At 44.4% G+C, this 19,298-nt stretch overlaps 1 protein-coding gene across 1 annotated transcript in view; it reads left to right on the top strand.

Annotated features, from left to right (window-relative positions):
- The window catches only part of fbn2b (fibrillin 2b), a 401,753-nt gene that overhangs the window by 321,695 nt on the left and 60,760 nt on the right, over positions 1 to 19,298 (top strand). The window contains exons 36-46 of the mRNA XM_072593951.1: positions 6,267 to 6,389; positions 7,678 to 7,839; positions 8,681 to 8,749; positions 8,828 to 8,953; positions 10,959 to 11,084; positions 13,694 to 13,843; positions 15,915 to 15,986; positions 16,941 to 17,066; positions 17,192 to 17,317; positions 17,958 to 18,083; positions 18,699 to 18,815. Of these exons, the coding sequence (XP_072450052.1) occupies positions 6,267 to 6,389; positions 7,678 to 7,839; positions 8,681 to 8,749; positions 8,828 to 8,953; positions 10,959 to 11,084; positions 13,694 to 13,843; positions 15,915 to 15,986; positions 16,941 to 17,066; positions 17,192 to 17,317; positions 17,958 to 18,083; positions 18,699 to 18,815 (1,323 nt within the window). The remainder of the gene's footprint in view (positions 1 to 6,266; positions 6,390 to 7,677; positions 7,840 to 8,680; positions 8,750 to 8,827; positions 8,954 to 10,958; positions 11,085 to 13,693; positions 13,844 to 15,914; positions 15,987 to 16,940; positions 17,067 to 17,191; positions 17,318 to 17,957; positions 18,084 to 18,698; positions 18,816 to 19,298) is intronic.

The following is a 19,298-nucleotide window of genomic DNA, read 5'->3' as shown; positions in this document are numbered from 1 at the left end:
ATAAATAACATGTTTTTCCCATTGCCTGGGTTTGGGGCATGGCCTTAACTGGAAGGTGCCAGAACAGCTGTAAGGTTGGGAGTGAATGCTTCCTATGGGCAAGAGGGAGATGTCTGGAGATTGGGTTTTTTGTGTTTATTCGTTCAAGTTAGAAGTAGTGGTCAGTTTCCTAGTTTTGGTATTGTTTGTAGGAATAGTTTTCAGATTTGATAAAGTCTGTTTTTTTCCACTTGCCGCACATTGAATGGGCTTCTTCCTCTTGGAGGACCGTGGATTGTAGTATGCAGTCATGGCTAGCGATCTGTTCAAGTGGTGCACCTGGAATATAAAGGGGAACCATTCCCCCTTTGAAAGGAAAAAGGTGCTTTCAAACCTTAAGAAGGAAAGGGTTGACATCGCTCTGTTGTAAGAGACACTTTTAACTGATAGGGAACATCTGAAGTTATAGCAGGGGTGATACAATAGGGTATTCTTCTCCATCTTCAACTCCAAAAGCGGAGGGGTGGCCATACTGGTATGAGGGAACCTCCCATTTCAGGTGATAGATCAAATCAAGGATGAGTATGTACGGTTCATCATTCTCAAGGCTCTGGTACACAGGGAAGAGTATGGCATCCGGTGCATCCTCTCAAATTTTGATTTGACGCAGTCTCTAAACTAATGGCTGTTGAGGTGCACCATATGATTATAGGAGGAGACTTTAATCGTCTCATGGATCCTGGGGTAGACAGGGTGCCAAGGGGTCTGTCAGGTACACCTCTGTAGTCTAGGTAGTTAGTGGACTTGTGTAAGGAGTTGGAGCTAGTGGATGTTTGGAGGTGTCTCCACCCTAATGGGAGGGATTTTACTTTTTACTCCAACCCACATACGTGCCACACAAGAATTGATACGTTCTTTGTTTCATCAGTTTGTTTGGACTTGGTGTTGGCCTGCAGGATTGGGAACATATCTGTTTCGGACCATGTGGCAGTGTATTTGGATGTTAAGACCAAGGGTAGTGGAACAGATACGTGAATTTAGATTAGAGTGGTGCTGGAAAAGCACAGCAGTTCAGGCAGCATCCGAGGAGCAGGAAAATCAACATTTCGGGCAAAAGCCCTTCATTAGGAATACAGGCAGAGTGCCTGAAGGGTGGAGAGATAAATGAGAGGAGGGTGGGGATGGGGAGAAAGTAGCATAGAGTACAATAGGTGAGTGGGGGAGCAGATGAAGGTGATAGGTCAGGGAGGAGGGTGGAGTGGATAGGTGGAAAAGGAGATAGGCAAGTAGGACAAGTCATGTGGACAGTGCTGAGCTGGAAGTTTGGAGCTGGGGTGAGGTGGGGGAAGGGGAAATGAGGAAACTGGTGAAGTACACATTGATGCCCTGGGGTTGAAGTGTTCCGAGGCAGAAGATGAGGCGTTCTTCCTCTAGGCATCGGGTGGTGAGGGAGCGACGGTGAAGGAAGCTCAGGACCTCCATGTCCTCGGCAGAGTGGGAGGGGGAGTTAAAATGTTGGGCCATGGGTCGGTGTGGTTGATTGTTGCGGGTGTCCTAGAGATGTTCCCTAAAGCGCTCTGCTAGGAGGCATCCAGTCTCCCCAATGTAGAGGAGACTATGAGGTTGGAAGCTGTGGGTGGGAGATTTCCTGAGGTGATGAGATTCTGTATGGTCTGGGAGATGATGGCTTGGTGATGGAGGGTTGGGTCATGGTCGAGGGGGCGGTAGGAAGAGGTGTCCTCGAGTTGGCGCCTGGCTTCAGCGGTGTAGAGGTCAGTGCGCCAGACTACCACTGCGCCTCCTTTATCTGCTGGCTTGATGGTGAGGTCGGGATTGGAGTAGAGGGAGTGGAGGGCTGCACGTTGTGAGGATGAGAGGTTGGAGTGGGGGAGGGGGGTAGACAGGTTGAGGCGGTTAATGTCTCAGCGGCAGTTGGAAATGAAGAGGTTGAGGATGGGTAACAGGCCAGCACGGGGCGTCCAGGTGGATGCAGTGTGTTGGAGGTGAGTGAAGGGGTCCTCGGAAGTTGGCGGGAGTCCTGATTGTGAAAGTAAGCTCGGAGGCAGATGCGGAGGCGGTGGAAGAAGTGTTAAACATCACGGCGTGTATTAAATTCATTGATGCGTGGGTGGAGGGGGATGAAGGTGAGTCCTTTGCTGAGGACTGATCGTTCGTCCTCAGTGAGGGGGAGGTCTGGAGAGATGGTGAAAACTTGGCAGGGCTGGGAGCTGGGATCTGGTGTGGGTGTGGAGCTGGAAGTGGGGGCGGAGCCTGTAACGAGTGGGTGTGGTGCTGGGGGGAGAATGGGGGTGGAGTCATGAGCAGGGGTGGTGTTCCTCGAACAGATACATGATATGGTGCATGGATCCATTCCTGTTGAAGGATGGCAACTTTGTACAGTACATTACAAGGGAGTTCAGGGCTTTTTAGGACATCAGTTGGGATATGGCTAGTAATCCATCGGTGCTTTGGGAAACCACCAAGGCGTATTTAAGGGGCCTGATTCAACGATGAGAAATAAGCAGAGGGGAGAGCAGCAGCGGATGTTTGAGGCCCGGCTGAAAGCAGCCAACTCAGCATATCATAACAGACTATCTGTGGTTAAATTACAACTGGTCACGGCTCTCCCGGCTGCTCTGTACTCAATGCTCACACAAGTGGCGAAGAGAGGGGTCTCCTTTGCAAAGCAAAGGATGTTCGAATATGGGGATAAGCCATGGGTAGATACCTGGCTTATCTGGGTAGGAGGAAAAGTGCTCCACAGTCCATTGTGTCTATTAGGAAGAGAACTGGCAACATCACCCACGAGCTGAAAAAGATTAATGCCAGGTTTCGGGAATTCTGTGCAGTTATACCAGTCGAAGGGCTGTGGGGATGGAGTAGCGAGAATGGAATCCTTATTTGAAAACCTGGACCTCCCCGGTATAAACACAGATCAGGCCTCCCTTTTAAATGCACCTCTGACAACACAAGAGGTGCAAGAGGCGTTAAGGCAGCTCCAAGGTGGCAAGGCACCTGGTCCAGATGGGTTCCTGAGTGAGTTTTATCAGGAGTTTATACATATGTTAGCTGAACCACTTTGGGGGATGTATAATCATTCGTATAGCCAGGCCTGCCAATCCACTCTCTCTTAGGAAGGCCAATGTCTCCCTTATTTTAAAGAAAGGGGAAGACCCCAAGGATTGTGCATTGTACAGACCTATCTTGTTGAATGTAGATTTCAAAGTTTTATCAAAGGTGTTGGCTCTAAGGTTGGAAAAGGTGTTGCCTGATATTATAAGAGAGGACCAGACAGGTTTTATCAAGGGCTGCAGGTCTTCCAAAAACATCAGGAGGGTGTTGAACATAGTGCAAGTATGTCAGCACAGATTGATTCAGGCTTGGTGGTCTCCCTGGATGCAGAAAAGGCTTTTGATCAGGTGAAATGGTTATATCTCTTTGATCTTCTAGATCACTTTGGTCTAAGGGGGGCCTTCACCAGAGAGACCCCAAGGCAGCAGTTATCACAAATGGTGTCAAGTTGAGCAATTTTAGTGTGGGCCAACAGAGATTTCCTCTCCCACCACTGCTGTTTACTCTGGTATAACTGAGCCGTTGGCAGAGGCCATCCGAGAGGACCCTGAAGTAGTGGCATCAAAAGTGGGAATTGGGGAACACAAAATTACTCTTTATGCAAATGATGTCCTTCTGTTTCTGGCTAATTCAGAAATGTCTGTACCCTGGCTAATACAGAAAATTAAATTATTCAGCAGATTTTCGGGATACAGGATAAATTTTGCAAAGTCGGAGGCCATGCCTGTTGGGGAGGTGGGGGGGGGGGGAATGGTGGAAGTACCAAAGCTGGAGGATGGAATGGAGTTTCCTTTTGGTGGTCACAGAAAGGTTTTGTCTATCTGGGAATTTTTATTACCCCTACCTTCCGTCAGCTGTACAGAGCTAATTTTATACAGTTGTTTGAGAGAATAAAGCAGGACTTGCAGCGGTGGGAGGGCCTTGATCAAAATGAATGTTCTTGCTCAGTTATTATATCCTATGAGGATGCTCCCGTTGTTGTTACCTAGCCAGGTGATGTGGAGGTTTACCGGTTGGCTTGGGTCTTCTATTTGGTGCCATAGGCACCTGCTAATTAAATTTACCAAGCTGCAACTTCTACAGGATGTGGTGGGAGAGGGAGGTTGGATCTAAAGAGATACCAAATAGGTACCCTGCTGTCATATGTGGGTGACTAGGTGTATAAGGACTCGAGGTCAATATTGATTTTGAAGCTTCGCAGGCGAGATGTTCCCTCATCAACCTCCTGTTCATGGCCAAGGTGAGATCTGTGGCTGAGCACTGTGACAGCCCAATTATCTTAAAAATGGTGATGGCTTGGAGGATAATGTGGCAGGGTGAGGAAAATTTGCTTAAGACTTTGCTGTTCGCCCTATTAGTGGGGGCCCCAGGATTTAAACCGGGAACAATGGACTCTGGCTTTCGAGCATGGGAGGGCAAGGGAATCTCCTGTTTGGGAGATTTCATCGAGGGAGAGGTCTTCCTGTCTTTCAACCAATCAAGTCAGAAATACAGGATTCCTAATAGGGACCTTTTCCGATACTTCCAGTTTAGGGATTATATACAGAAGAAGACCACGCCCTTGGCTCAGCCTTATAAGTCGGATATAGAATGTAGAGTGCTCTGATGTGGTGGCTCTCCCTCGGTTAGTACCATATACCATCTGCAGAGAGGGAACACCTTGGGGGATATGGATAGGCTCCATGGGATCTGGAATCAGGAGTTAGGGGAAGAAGTCTCATCAGTAACATGGGAGGAATGTAGCAAAAATTTCAATATGCAATAAAGCACAAGCTATGCAATAGAAGATCCTCCACAGGACCCATATGGCGTCAGAGAGATTAGCAATGTTTAAGAAAGGATCTTCTCCAAAATGTCCTAAATGTAAAATCAGCATAGGCACCCTCACACATTGCTTTTGGTCCTGTTACAAGATTCGCGGATGTTGGGGTGCCATAGTGAATGAGCTGAAAAAGATCCTGGGAATGGAAGTTAAAGAAGGTCCGATATTCCTTCTTTTGGGACTACGGAATCTGCCCTCTTTGGGTGAGCACGGGAAGAGGTTATTTAACATACTTACACACTGTGCAAGGAAGAACATCCTAATGAACTGGATATCAGGAAAAACCTCCAGGCCTTGCGGGGTGGCGCAGACTTGTGATGGAGCACCACCCCCAAGATTATCGGATGAGTATGGTGAGCCATGGAACAGAGCAATTTTATAAGACATGGCGGCCATTTCTAAATTACATAGACTTGGACCTATCGGCAGTACTGATTAGGGCCTTTATAGCCGTGAGGGCTGTATGTGGTGGTCTAGGGACCCCGGGGGGGAGGAGGCCCAGTAAATACGGGTATAATAACTGTTAATCCCATGGACAGGAGCTTCAGTGAAGGTGCAGCGAGTTGAGTAGATTAGTGTAATGTAATGTAATTGAATCTCATTGGATTGTAATTTAATTTAATACTATTTCACCTAATTTGAGTTTATTTTAACTTGGATTAAGTAAATATGAGATGATTGTATCCCAAAGAGTACTACATAGTTTATTGTTAACATTACTGTAATATGATAATGTGGTATTATTTGTACTTTTCTGTATTTTTGTACTTCTATAACTTTTTTTTTGTAAAAGAGTAAAAATTTTTCAATAAGCACATATAAAAAAAACTAAGCCCAAATGCATTCAATGTCTGTCAAGTATCTAAAAGAGATACCAACCACAGGACAATCTACATGATGGCTGAATGGGCTCATCCTTTGCTGTACATAACTAAGATCGATTATTAAATAATAAATAATGATATAACGGAGCATGTGTTAGAGTCATAAAGTTGTACAGCACGGGAACAGACCTTTCCATCCAACTCGTCCATGCTGTCCAAATAGCAAAATCTGACCTACTCCCTTTTGACAGCATTTGGCCCACACCCCTCAACTCTTCTAATTCATTTGCCCATCCAGATTCCTTTTAAATGTTACACTCCAACCAGCCTCCACCACTTCCTCTGGCAACTCATTCCATAGATGCACTACCCTCTGCAGGAAAAAGTTGCCTCTCATGTTCCTTTTAAATCTTTCCCCTCTCCCCTTAAACCTATATCCTCAAGTGTTGCTGAGAAGCAAAGGAATGTGTTTCAGGACCTGATTGGTGATGGTTTTAATGATTGATAATCAGTTGTTCGATGAGTTAGATGATTCATTGTTTAATGACTCACTGAGTTTCTGTTCACAGATATCAATGAATGTGCTGACCCTGTAAACTGCATCAATGGCCTCTGTGTGAACACCCCTGGGAGCTACCTGTGTAACTGCCCGACAGATTTCGAGCTGAATCCTACAGGGGTTGGTTGTGTGGGTGAGTCCTAGTTCTACGTTTGGAATGATTCAATGACAGTAGCAATTAATGATTCCATGGAAACAGAAGCACTGAACTGCAGAAAATGGCAAGCAGCTGGTGAGAGCACAGGTTTCAGTCAGGGAGACAGAGATGGAGACAGAGACCAACAGCAGCAATGAATCTCCTGCCCACTTAATCATTGAAATCTAATTGACAGGACTCTTCTCGGAATAATTATGTTGATATAAATGGGGAGTGTACAACCTTTTAAATCCTCAGCTAACTCACCCAGGGCTGTGATTTGCTAAGCTTTGCTGACTGTAAATTTCAACTGCTCTGGCACTAAACGTTGGCAATTTTACAGAATTTCCATTATGCCAGAAATTGGAAGACATAAAATCCAGTCCTCCATCTCAATGATAGCGTGGTACCCAGGGCGTTTAACAGCCTGCATCCCTCATCTTCGCAGATCCTTCCTCAGTCTTTGTATCGTCTGTACTATTAAATCGACCACCCTGTTAATCTCCATCCACACCCCATATATGCCTTTTACTGTCAGGAACTGTCACTTTTTAATCTGCACTGGGAAGGTTTGAAACTTCCCCTCCCATAAGTAAATTTCCAAAATATTTATCCATCCTCCTCTGTCCAGTGACTCATCCTCCTCCATCCACTGAAATAATTATCCCCTCCACCTCACTAGAGCTGTATTTAGTGACAGATTGACACACAATTGAGGAAACCAAACACAGACTGGACGACCATTTCTTATCATTTCTGTAAATGTCACTCTGAGCTTCCACTCACTTGTCACTTTAACTCTCTACCTTTCACCCACTCGGATTTTCCCATTCCCATTCTTAGCCGCAATTTTCCAGGGAATCTCCAGGAACAGAACTTCATCTTTTGGCTTACCCCTTTACAGCTGTCCAGACTCAATCTGCGTTCAATCTCTCCCCAGTTTTGTTTCCTTTTATTCACTCCACCATAAAATTGAACCCATAAATGCGTTTCTCTCTCCACAGATGCTGCCAAACCTGCTGAGTATTTCCACCAAGTGCTTCTCTGAATTCCTAATAGGTGGCCTCATACTCGTCTCTGTAACAATCGCTTAAAATGACAGCAATGTGGAAGGTTGTGCATGTTGTATATTCACAAGGAGTTATAAATACCTTGTTGGACAGTCCTGTTTTATTTTGTGTTGCCTTTGCATTCTGAGATGTTCCTGTTGATCATTTTATGGTAGCCTCTGTACACAGTTTCAGTCCCAACATGAATTCATAATTTCTGCTTTGCTTTCTTACAGATACCCGCGTGGGTAATTGTTTCCTGGAAACCTTGCCAAGGGGAGATGGCGGGATTTCATGCAGTGCAGAGATCGGTGTTGGTGTCACTCGAGCCTCATGCTGTTGCTCACTGGGCAGGGCTTGGGGAAACCCTTGTGAATTCTGCCCTCTGGTCAACTCCAGTAAGTGCAGCTGATGTGTCTCAGCTACTTTGACCATGCTTTGATTGGGTGATCAAATTGGAGTGATCATGAAGACAAGGGTAGAGTTAATTGGACAGTAAAGAAGGGAAGATCTAACAATTCATGAAGTGTCCTCTTGCACAACAGTTCAAAGAGAGCCAAGAAGGATTTTCTTGGAATTACATCCCTGTATGGAATAGATTAAATATTTCTGTGTTTGTAACAAGTCATGCGTTTTGCATGATGCTGAGGTTTTACCATACCAACTGCAACAATACCAAGCTGCCCAGATCCTTTACTCTTTGTTCCATTTGAGTGTCTAGTCACAGTAGAATGTACTCTTTCAGACCTACGCTATCCCAGTGTTTGATTTCAGGGATATTTTGGGTCCTGCATTATGTCCTGCAGTCAACAGGCAGGAGTTAGCATCTTCTTAGCAACAAGACATCATTTGGATCTCGATTTTCTTTACTGAATTCAGTCAGACTGGCCCTAGGATAGCAGAAAGCAGTCTGAGATAAAGGGCTGGTGAAATATAGGGGCCCTGTACCTTTTACATTTCAATTACTTAAGTTTTTCAAAAAATGAAGGGAATCCTAACTGAGCAAAGATATTGCATCATCACAGTAGAGAAAAATAAGAAAGGTTGATGACAGTAAATTTGCAGGCTGGAAATAAGAGAAGGATGAAAGGCTAGAGATAAAGGATGAGATGCAAATTGAGGATTTGGGGTGTGATAGAATTTGTAATGAAGAAAATGTTTTGTGTCAGGTGATAAACATTCTATTGTCTGATATAAAGACTCTAAAAACTTATGTTTACTACATGGATTCTCTTGCAGCTGAATACAAGACTCTGTGTCCAGGAGGGGAGGGTTTCCGACCCAATCCTATCACTGTCATTCTGGAGGGTATGTTGCATTTAACTGAGTACATTTAGGAACAGAACAAATGTAGACTGCAGTGTGACTACTGATTGTCTTTTGCAGATATTGATGAGTGTCAGGAGTTACCAGGCCTATGTCAGGGTGGAAACTGTGTGAACACATTCGGCAGCTTCCAGTGTGAATGTCCAGCTGGATATTACCTGAATGAGGATACTCGTATATGTGAAGGTGAGAACGGACTGTTGACCCTGAACCTCGACTTCAGGTTCTTGAAATAGAAAGGAGGCTGCAGTTACTATAGAAATCTGCATGTCTATCACTTTGAATGTATTTCTGTCTATCCATAGTTTTAACTGTTAACCAGGGGAGTTTTACACGAGAATGGTCCCAGGAATGAACAGTTTAACATATGAGAAGTGTTTGAGGAGTCTGGGTTTATACTCAAAGTTTAGAAGGATGAGGGGGGATCTAATTGAAACATACAGAATACTGAATTACCTGGACAGAGTAGATATTGGGAAGATGTTTCCATTGGTAAAAAAGACTAGGGCCTTAGGGCACAGCCTTAGGAAGACCTTTTAGAATGGAGATAAGGAGAACCTTCTTCAGCCAGAGAGTGGGGAGTCTATGGAATTCATTGCCACAGAAGGCTGTGGAGGCCAGGTCATTGAGTATATTTAACATTCAGATAGATAGGTTCTTGAGTATCAAGGAGATCAAGGGTTACGGGGAGAAAGCAGGAGAATGGAGATTGAGAAACCTTGCAGCCATGATTGAATGGTGGAGCAGACTCGATGGGCTGAATGGCCTAATTTCTCCTCTAATGCCTTATGTTCTTATATCTCCTGGACTGATAAGTCTGACTTGAGTTTGTATATGGAGCTAAGTACACCATTTAACTAAAGGTAAAGGAATGTAGATATTTTAAATCCATTGCTCCAATTTCCTACTCTCTCCCCTATCTTACCCTTCCTGTTTTCCCCAGTCTCATTTTAACCTCAGTCTGTTTTCCCTATTTTCCAATCTAACCCAAACTCTCTTGATCTCTTACTGTAAACCTATGTCTCTGCATTTCTCCCTGTCTCTTGACCTGAACTTTCTTGTCTATCTGTCCCTTCTGAACACTCTCGCTCTTGCGTTCCATTCTCTGTACTTGTTAATTTATTTGCTCTAATCTCTTCTATCCTGTCTATTCCTAAGCTCACGTTCCTAAGAGACTTTAGTTATCTCTTTTTCCTGATTCTCAGTCTCCAGATGAGCACAAATTTTGAAAATAAATTGAATGTTTTTTACCTTCAAAAGCTTTTTAAAGGAAGGTGATGGCCTCTGATCCAACAATAGCTTGTGGTACTGTCATTCACATTAAGACTACCCTTTGTAAATTTTTTTAAAATATCATGAATTCATTTCATGTCCATCTTAAATGTTAGTCCTCTTATCTGTCTTCTTGACTACTGTCACTATTTATCTTAGTCTTTTCCTTAAACTTTAAAACCCCATCTCAGATGACTGCCAAATCTTCTCAAGCTTGAAGAAAGTACTATTTCTTCAAAGGTGTCTCTGAACTGGTCTAATGAATCAATGCTGCATCTCTTCCATTAATTTTATAACATAATAATATCCTATGGATTCAACAGAACTTTGCTTCGTTATTCTAATGTTTCAGGTTCATTTTACAGCCTTACCTACTTGGATTGTACTTTTAATAACCTGTGCATCTCCAAATTAAGAAACGTCCACTCTACAGCTCCATTTTAAATCTTTACATTTTCAGATGTATCTCATTCCCGCATCACTACTTCAAAGCATATTAATCGCATTGAAGTGTAACTACATGTATGTGCCAATCTTTGTTGACCTGCTTACAGCTTGCTGGAATCCGTCACAATGTTCCACATATTTGTAACACGCCAACAGAAACATGTCTTTCAGTGCATTTCAACAGTAATCCTTCAATTTCTAAAAATTGCTTCAAACTTGTTACATAGAGTAGATAAGAATGGCCTGTGGAATACCATGTCTGTTCTAAGAAGCAATCTTTTACCACAAATTCATTACGTTCCTTTTTCTCTTGGCCACGTTATCTACATGTTTGTCAATTATCTCTCTTACACTTGACTTACTACATATTGAAAACCATATACACCACATCTATTACATTTCATAAAGCTCTTCTCTCTGGTTGTCTTCTATTAATGGGATTTGATTGATTTTATTGGATATCTTTATTCAGATATCGATGAATGCACCACTCACATTGGAATCTGTGGACCTGGAACATGCTACAATACTTTGGGCAACTATACCTGTGTCTGCCCTCCGGAGTACATGCAAGTCAATGGAGGAAACAATTGTATGGGTAAGAAACTGGAGCTCAGCATGTTCAGATATTACAGAGAATATGATGATTTATAAAAATTACGATAACTGACAAGAATCAAAACTTTAAGAGATTTTGGATCAGCTTCCTGCACAGCAACAGCAATGACATACTCAGTATGCAATTCAAAACAAGTATGGAACTAAGTATGGAACTATGGTATAAATTCTGTACCATACAAGATAGTGCTTCAAGTGCTAAAACTATGTAAACTATCAGACCTCTTCGAAAGAGAGTCTTCTCAAAAACCACTAATATATTATAAATCCAGACACAGGGGAGCTGCAGTATATCATTAACTCAAGCTAACCACATCTCTTTGTTCCATATAAATCAGCTTGTTGTTGACATTATTAATACCTAATGATCGCAAGTATAAAAGGACAGCCTACCATTTTTCACAGGTAACACGTACCTGTATAAAAGGTGACCTGGTGCATGATGCACACTTTACAAGTACATGTTGTCCATTTTTTGTGTGTCATGTGAACCCTCCAGCACGGTGCTGCTTCCTACCCAGCATTCACTTGTATACATCCGACACACCCCTTTCATTTACCTGGAACGCTCAGTCATATACAGAGAAACCTCGGTTATCCAAGCGAGATGGGTGGACACTATTTCGTTCGGATAATTGATTATTCGGTTAATCGATTCAGTGCCATTCCTCTGGGGGCTCGCCCACCCCCAACCCCATCCAACATTGCCCCCAACCCACCATCAACACTACCCCCCCCGTCCAACACCGCTCCCATCCACCCCAACACAGCGCTCTCCCATCTGCCCCAACACCGCCCCCACCCCCAACCACCATGTGACCCCTATGGGCCCCCACCCCCTCTCCAGGGCAGCCGGACTGGACACCAACAACAAGACTGCTGCTGGTGGGGGGGAGTGAGTCTCCAAATAGTGCATACACACACACACACACACACACACACACTTTTACTGTAACCTTTTGACAGGTTCCACCCTTGCCCCGTAATGGACAACATTGGAGAGATTATCTGGGGAAGGGGGGGTTAGGGTACACCCCTATGTAGAACTCCAGGAAAAGTATGGGACGAGAGAGAGGGAGGGTGGGAGGTCAGTCATTAGAGACAGTGCCTATGCTCCCATCAGTCCAGGACTGTTCTTGGCAGCACATTTAATCACTGTAAACAAAAGACACGATCAGTGTTGGACATACTAGTTTGATGTAATATTTTTGTCGGGATCTCGAGATCTCCTTCGGATAATCCGATCTTCAGATAATTGGTATTCGGGTAATCAAGGTTCCCCTCTATAGTGCGAATTTGGATATTGTAGGCATTTTTATATTGTCCACATATATAATGCTCACTCTTACATAATAATGTTTAGTTATATATAGCATGCAATATCAATGAGTGCTCATTCATAGCATTCACTTATTAAAGCAATCATTTCTGCACTAAGAGGAAGAGGGGAGTAGAGGTTTAGGAGCGAGAAGAAGGAGAGAGAGGGTAGGAGGTAGAGAGAGGGAAATGTCTATCATTGCTATAAAATGGACAGCCCTATATAGTTTTCGTTAACATAGAGCACTCATTCCAATATGGTTATGATTTTATTTGATGTTGAACAGTCTTAAATAGTGCAGATTTGTATATCATTTTCACTTACAGTGGGCACTTCTATATGACAAGCTCCCCCATCTAGCAGTTACTCCCATTTGTCTATCTCTTATAAACAACTATACATCCATTTCCATATAGATTGTACCACAGATGTGGTCCTCGGATTTTCCTTTCTAAGCAGTTTTAGGATAGAATTTCCTCTTTCCTTCTTCCCAATTTTGTATGGCTCTGGGCCAGCAGCAAAGTCAGACAGAGACATAAACTGTCGGTTGTGGGTTTTCATTGTAAGTGTCGGTTATTTCCCATACATTCCAAGACAGGGTGTTTTAAATGAACAAAAGTGACGGTAGAAAGTTAGAAACTTGTTTTCCAGCAGCTTTACCAAAGCAGCAGGGAATGTGCGTGATGCTGAATAAACAAAATTCACAGTGTTCCTGGGAAAGAGTGATGTGCAGAAAGCTAGTGTGGATAGAATGGATCAAGTGGCCTCCTTCATGATATGATTCAAGTTTACATGTCTAAGGAAAATCAATTGAGCCTGACCTCAGGAAATGGCTTCAGTAAAGGCTTGTGTTGAGGGTGAAGGCCCATTGAGACAATGACAGCAATAACCTATATTAATAATGTCGCAAAACTGACCCAACACATTCGGGCCAACAAACTCGAATCTGACACCAACTTACGAAAGAAAATATTAAGATAGGCAACCAAAACTAGAACAAAGAGGTACGTTTTTAACAGGCTTCATAAAGAAGGAGAGAAGGATGGAAAGGTGCAACCATGGAATCAATTCTATTTTTCAGCCTCACCTCACTGCAGTCCCCTCCGCCCTGACCATGTGAAAATCACCATTATCTCAGCCAGCGTTATACCTGTCAATCAATTTAGAATATTGGTTTCAGCTGGTCTGTTTGTATATAAGCTGCATTCAATGGAGTGAGGTTTATATTTATCAGGCACATTTAAACGTCTTTCTGTTCTGAATTGTGGCAGATATGAGGAAGAGTGTCTGTTACCGCAACTTCAACGATACATGTGAGAATGAACTCTCCTTCAACATGACCAAGAAGATGTGCTGCTGCTCATACAACGTGGGCAAGGGATGGAATAAGCCATGTGAGCCCTGTCCCACGCCAGCTACATGTGAGTGGAAAAGATATCGTGCTGTGGAGTCAGGGGCATAGGTTTAAAATCTATATTTTAACAAAAGCCCTCTACTGGATGGTAACGGTCAGTGGGTGGGCAGGGATGGTCAGTGAGTGCACAGTGATGGTCATTGGGTGGATGGTTATGGTCAGTGGGCAGTGATGGTTAGTGCGTGGTTACAGTCAGTGAGTGGTGACAGTCAATGGGAGGGGTCAGTGACAGTCAGTGAGTGCGTAGTTACAGTCAGTGGGTGGATGGTTACGGTCATTGGGATGGGTCAGTTATTGTCAGTGGATGGATAGAGACCATCAGTGGGTGAGTAATGATGGTCAATGGACAGTGAAGGGGTGGGCAGTGATGGTCAGTGGGTGGTCAGTGATGGTCAATAGGTGGTGATGGTCAGTGGGTAAACAGTGATGGTCAGTGGGTGAACAGTGATGGTCAGTGGGTGGGCCGTGAGGGTCAGTTGGTTGGGCAGTGAGGGTCAATGGGTAGGCACTGATGGTCAGTGGACAGTAAGGTTCAGTGGGTGGGCAGTGATGGTTAGTGGGTGGATAGTGAGTGTCATTTAGTGAGTATTGATGCTCAGTGGGCAGTGACAGTGGATGGTCAGTGACAGTGAGTGGGTGGACTATGAGGATTAGTGGGTGGTCAGTGGGTTGTCAGTGACAGTGAGTGAGTGGTCGATGAAGGTCAGTGGGTGGGCACTGATGGTCAATGGGCAGTGACAGTCAGTGGGTGGATGGTGACAGTCAGTGGGTGAGTATGGATGGTCAGTAGGTGATGGCGGTCATTGGGCAGGCAGCGATGGTCAGTGGGCAATCACTGTCAGTGGATGGTCAGTGCTGTGTTCAGTGGGCAGTGACAGTCTGAATGGTGGTGATGGTCAGTGGGTGGACAGTGACGGTCAGTGGGCAGTGGCAGTCAGTGGTTGGACATTGGTCAATGGGTGGATGGTGAGGATGAGTACATGGGCAGTGACAATCAGTGGGTGGGCAGTGATAGTCAGTGGATGGTCAGTGGGCAGGCAGTGATAGTCAGTGAGTGGGCAGTGATGGTCAGTGAGTGGATGGTAACAGTCAATGAGCTGTGAGGGTCAGTGGGTGGTCAGTGATGGTCAGTGGGTGGAAGTGACAGTCAATGGGCTGTAATGGTCAGTGGGTGGTTAGTGATGGTCAGTGGATGGTTAGTGGGTGAGCAGTGATGGGCAATGGGCAGTGACGGTCAGTGGATGGACTGTGATGGTCAGTGGGCAGACAGTGATTGTCAATAGGCAGTGACAGTCTGGATGCTGGTGATGGTCAGTGAGTGGGCAGTAACATTCAGTGGGTGGACAGTGAGGATCAGTGGGTGGATAGTGATGGTTAGTGCGTCGACAGTGAGTGTCATTTGATGAGTACTGATGCTGAGTGGGTAGTGACAGCCAGTGGGTGAACTGTGAGGGTCAGTGGGTGGACAGGGAGGGTCAGTGGGTGGGCACTGATTGTCAGTGGGCAGTGACAGTGAGTGTGAAGTGACAGTCAATAGATGGTGGTGGTAAATGGGTGGGCAGTGATTATCAGTGGGTGGGCAGTGATGGTCAATGGGCAGTGGATGGTCAGTGACATTCAGTGGGCAGTGACAGTCTGGATGGTGGTAATGGTCAGTTGGTGGACAGTGACAGGCAGTGGATGGGCTGTGGATGGTCAGTGGCAGTGATGACCTGTGGGCAGGCAGTGATAGTTAATGCGTGTACAGTGATGGTCAGTGGACAGTGACAGTCAGTGGGTGGATGGTGATGGTCAGTGTGTGGGCAGTGGATGGTCAGTTGGCAGTGACAGTCTGTAGGCAATTATGGTCAGTTGATGGACAGTGGTCATTTGGACGTGGTAATGTTGATGATTTTATGTAATGACTCCCTCTGGGATAAACTGAGGTGAAAAGTAATGACAGGATCAGAGGTGAATGTAGATTGTGCATTGTCTATTATGAAACTACCTTTTCAACATGCACATGAGGTGAAGTGCTAAGTGTATGCTGACTGTAAATGATGGGGTAAAATGATGACTGACTGAAATTTCTCCTTCAGCTCACTATCAACTCCTGTGTGGGAATCAGGCTCCTGGCTTCATCATTGATATCCATACGGGCAAACCAGTTGGTGAGTATCCATTGCTTTTTTCCATGGTCAGGATCTGTAACTGTCGCTGCACCTCTGGAATAGTCATGGACAATGCAAACTGAAATTAGTTCCATCATGTTTTTGATATTAAAAGTAACTGGAAGATATATCAGCAATATTATTTGTTGATATTTGCAATGGAGTCTGAGCAAGTTAACTCGCAAATCAGTCCATATTGTTAGGTTGGGATTTAATGTCGAAGGGATTGTTAGAATCTGGCCACTCTGTGCCATACTCTTTCAGTCAGTCGCTTCTTAATGTTCTATCATCTCGGTTCTTCCTCTTTCCAATACAAGGCAGGTATAATATAGATAGTGCAATCAATGGGTTCATAGGCTCATAACAATGCCTGTTGTAATGTGCAGCAATGTCCTCTTTTTATAAAAAACACCCCTGAGACAAACATTACCTGCAGTCTGTTTCTGAGTCCCCGGTTCTCAGAGTTGAGTTTAATTTGATGTGGAGATGCCAGTGTTGGACTGGTTTGGGCAAAGTCAGAAGTCACGCTACGTGAGGTTATAGTCCAACAGGTTTATTTGAAATCATGAGCTTTCAGAGCGCTGCATTGATTCGATACACATCATATGGAGTTTTAAATGACCCTTCAGGTGCTCTACTCGAGCATTCTAAATATAATCAACAAAGCATTTCTGAATTTTGGGCATGAAATATTAATTATAAAAAGGCAGATCAGTGTGAAAATAAATTTGCTCAACATTTTAAGGTTAAATTAGAATGGAGTTCTTAAAGGAAAATTGTTCTTTTTCAACAAAAAGGCAGATTGATTTCAGTTATTTTTTGATGGGAATTGGGCTGAGCCACATAACCTGTCAGCGTAGTGGACACGGTGGGTTTGGAAGCCTGTTGTTTACAGGATTGTAATTGAGCAAGGTTAGGGATAATTTTCAGCTTATATGTATATTTCATGTGCAGATATTGACGAGTGTCGGGAAATCCCAGGCATTTGTGCGAATGGCGTCTGTATCAACCAAATCGGTAATTTCCGCTGTGAGTGTCCAATGGGCTTCAGCTACAACAATGTGTTCCTGATCTGTGAAGGTAGGCAGTTACCTTATCACTGCATTCCTCTTCTGATATATTCATTTTGCCGTATTGACAAGTTATGTCCTGACATTCTAATGAAGAATATTGAAACCCTCTCTTTGCCTGTTGATTTGGGTTAGATATTGATGAGTGCACCAATGGAGATAACCTGTGTCAGCGGAATGCCGACTGTATCAACATCCCAGGCAGTTACCGCTGTGAGTGCTCCCCGGGCTTTAAACTGTCACTGAGTGGAGCCTGTGTGGGTGAGTAGTGTCTGATATTTTGCCCACTAGTTGTCAACGTCTGTTGAAGAATGTTGCCGATCCCTCCAGTTCTACAGCTGGTTTTCAAAATGCTAAATAGGAAATGATATTGGGTTTGAAAATGTAGGATCTCATCGTGTTTCATTTATCCAGAGGTTAGAGTGCCCCCAGTGCACCTCATACTTCTTGAACTTATTACTGAGATATTTTTCTCTGTCACTCTATCAGGGTGAGTTCAGTCTGTTGGCAGGTGGTTGGGGAAAGGAGTGCTCAATCCAGCCTGTCCCTCTGGATGGCGAAAGTGAGGACTGCAGATGCTGGAGATCAGAGTCTAGATTAGAGTGGTGCTGGAAAAGCACAGCAGGTCCTTCATCAGGGATGGTGCTTTTGCCTGAAATGTTGATTTTCCTGCTCCTCGGATGCTGCCTGACCTGCTGTGCTTTTCCAGCACCACTCTAATCTAGACTCCTGTCCCTCTGGATGGTTGTGTACAATCCTCCTCATCTGTGTGGATAATAAGTACAGACCTCCCTGTCCATATGAATAGGCTGGACAGATCTCCTGTCCTGTGTGTGGTTTGTAGCTCCTCATTCTGCAGATGTGGTTTAAAATCCTTTCTTCCAATGTCTTTTTCTAACAGATCGTAATGAATGCCAGGAGATCCCCAATGTGTGTAGCCACGGAGAGTGCATTGACACAGAAGGAAGTTATCGGTGTCTTTGTCACAATGGGTTCAAAGCAACAGCTGACCAGACAATGTGCATGGGTGAGAAATCTCACATCTTCATTTGCTCAGAGGGCTGGATCTAACAGGGGTTAAGGGTCATGCTGCTTGTCTTCCTGGTTGAAAAGTTGAATGGCTTCCAGAAAGCAGGCTGCCCCACTGTGACCACAAGTTGGGGGTCAGCTGTAACCAAATAAGGATGGGATTTCTATCTGTTAGGGAAAGGCCTTGAACTCTGATAGCTGGTCCACACAGCCTGAAATCTGCTGCTGCTCGGAATACAGACAGTGCCAAGGAGAAGTTGGTGGATTTAGAGGCGAGTCTGAGGATTTGGTAAGACAAGGAATTGGAGGACGGGGCTTTAGGGTTGGAGTTTTGGAGGATGAGCCAGGAAAGAGTTTCACTGGAGAGAGGGGGAGCAGGAGATAACACCATCCATGGGGGTGTGCTCTGATGGGTGGACAGACTGGCTGAGGCTTTCCTTATCCAGCATGTAATGGGGGACAACTCAAAATTATGCATTTGGCTAGCCACCCATCCTGTGTTACATGACAATGTCTCTACTCTGCAAATATGCCGGCTGATAGCGTCATTGAGAGCCCGTCTGCTCATCGAGTGTCAGATGGTGAGTGAGCCAGCTGTGTGTTTGTGTTGTAGATATCGATGAGTGTGACCGGCAGCCCTGTGGGAATGGAACCTGCAAGAACACCGTTGGATCTTACAACTGCCTCTGTTTCCCTGGATTTGACCTCACCCACAACAACGATTGCATGGGTAAGGGAAACAACGTCAGTCTGGTGAATATTCCTGAACACTAAACACCACCTAGCCTCACACTAAAGCTTCATTCTGTTACAGTATCAAAATAGAGCCCAGGAACCTCCCACTAGAGCCCAGGGACCCTAAAACAAAATTCACAGATCATCCATTAGCATGGCACAGAACAGCATACACCACAAGTTAAATTTCAAATATCAAAGCTACATCAAATTCAACAAACAACCTTTTTACAATTATGTTAGGAAAATGAGGACCCCCTGGAAAACTGATAGTGGTGAAATTGCCCACGAGATTTGGGCAGATACTCTATTCTGTAAGGCCTCGATAATTCACTGACTTAGGTAATGGAATAGAAAGCAACATATCCAGATTTGTGGAAGACGCAAATAGTTGGCATTGTTAGTAGTACAGGTGGAAGCATAAAAGTACAAAGAGATCTTCCGAGGTTAGTGCATGGACAGAACTGTGACAAATAGA

This window comes from Chiloscyllium punctatum, chromosome 24 (assembly GCF_047496795.1).
Source record: "Chiloscyllium punctatum isolate Juve2018m chromosome 24, sChiPun1.3, whole genome shotgun sequence".
Classification (NCBI taxonomy): domain Eukaryota; kingdom Metazoa; phylum Chordata; class Chondrichthyes; order Orectolobiformes; family Hemiscylliidae; genus Chiloscyllium; species Chiloscyllium punctatum.
The sequence above is the reverse complement of the archived record's forward strand: the minus strand, read 5'-3'. Positions and strand labels throughout refer to the sequence as shown.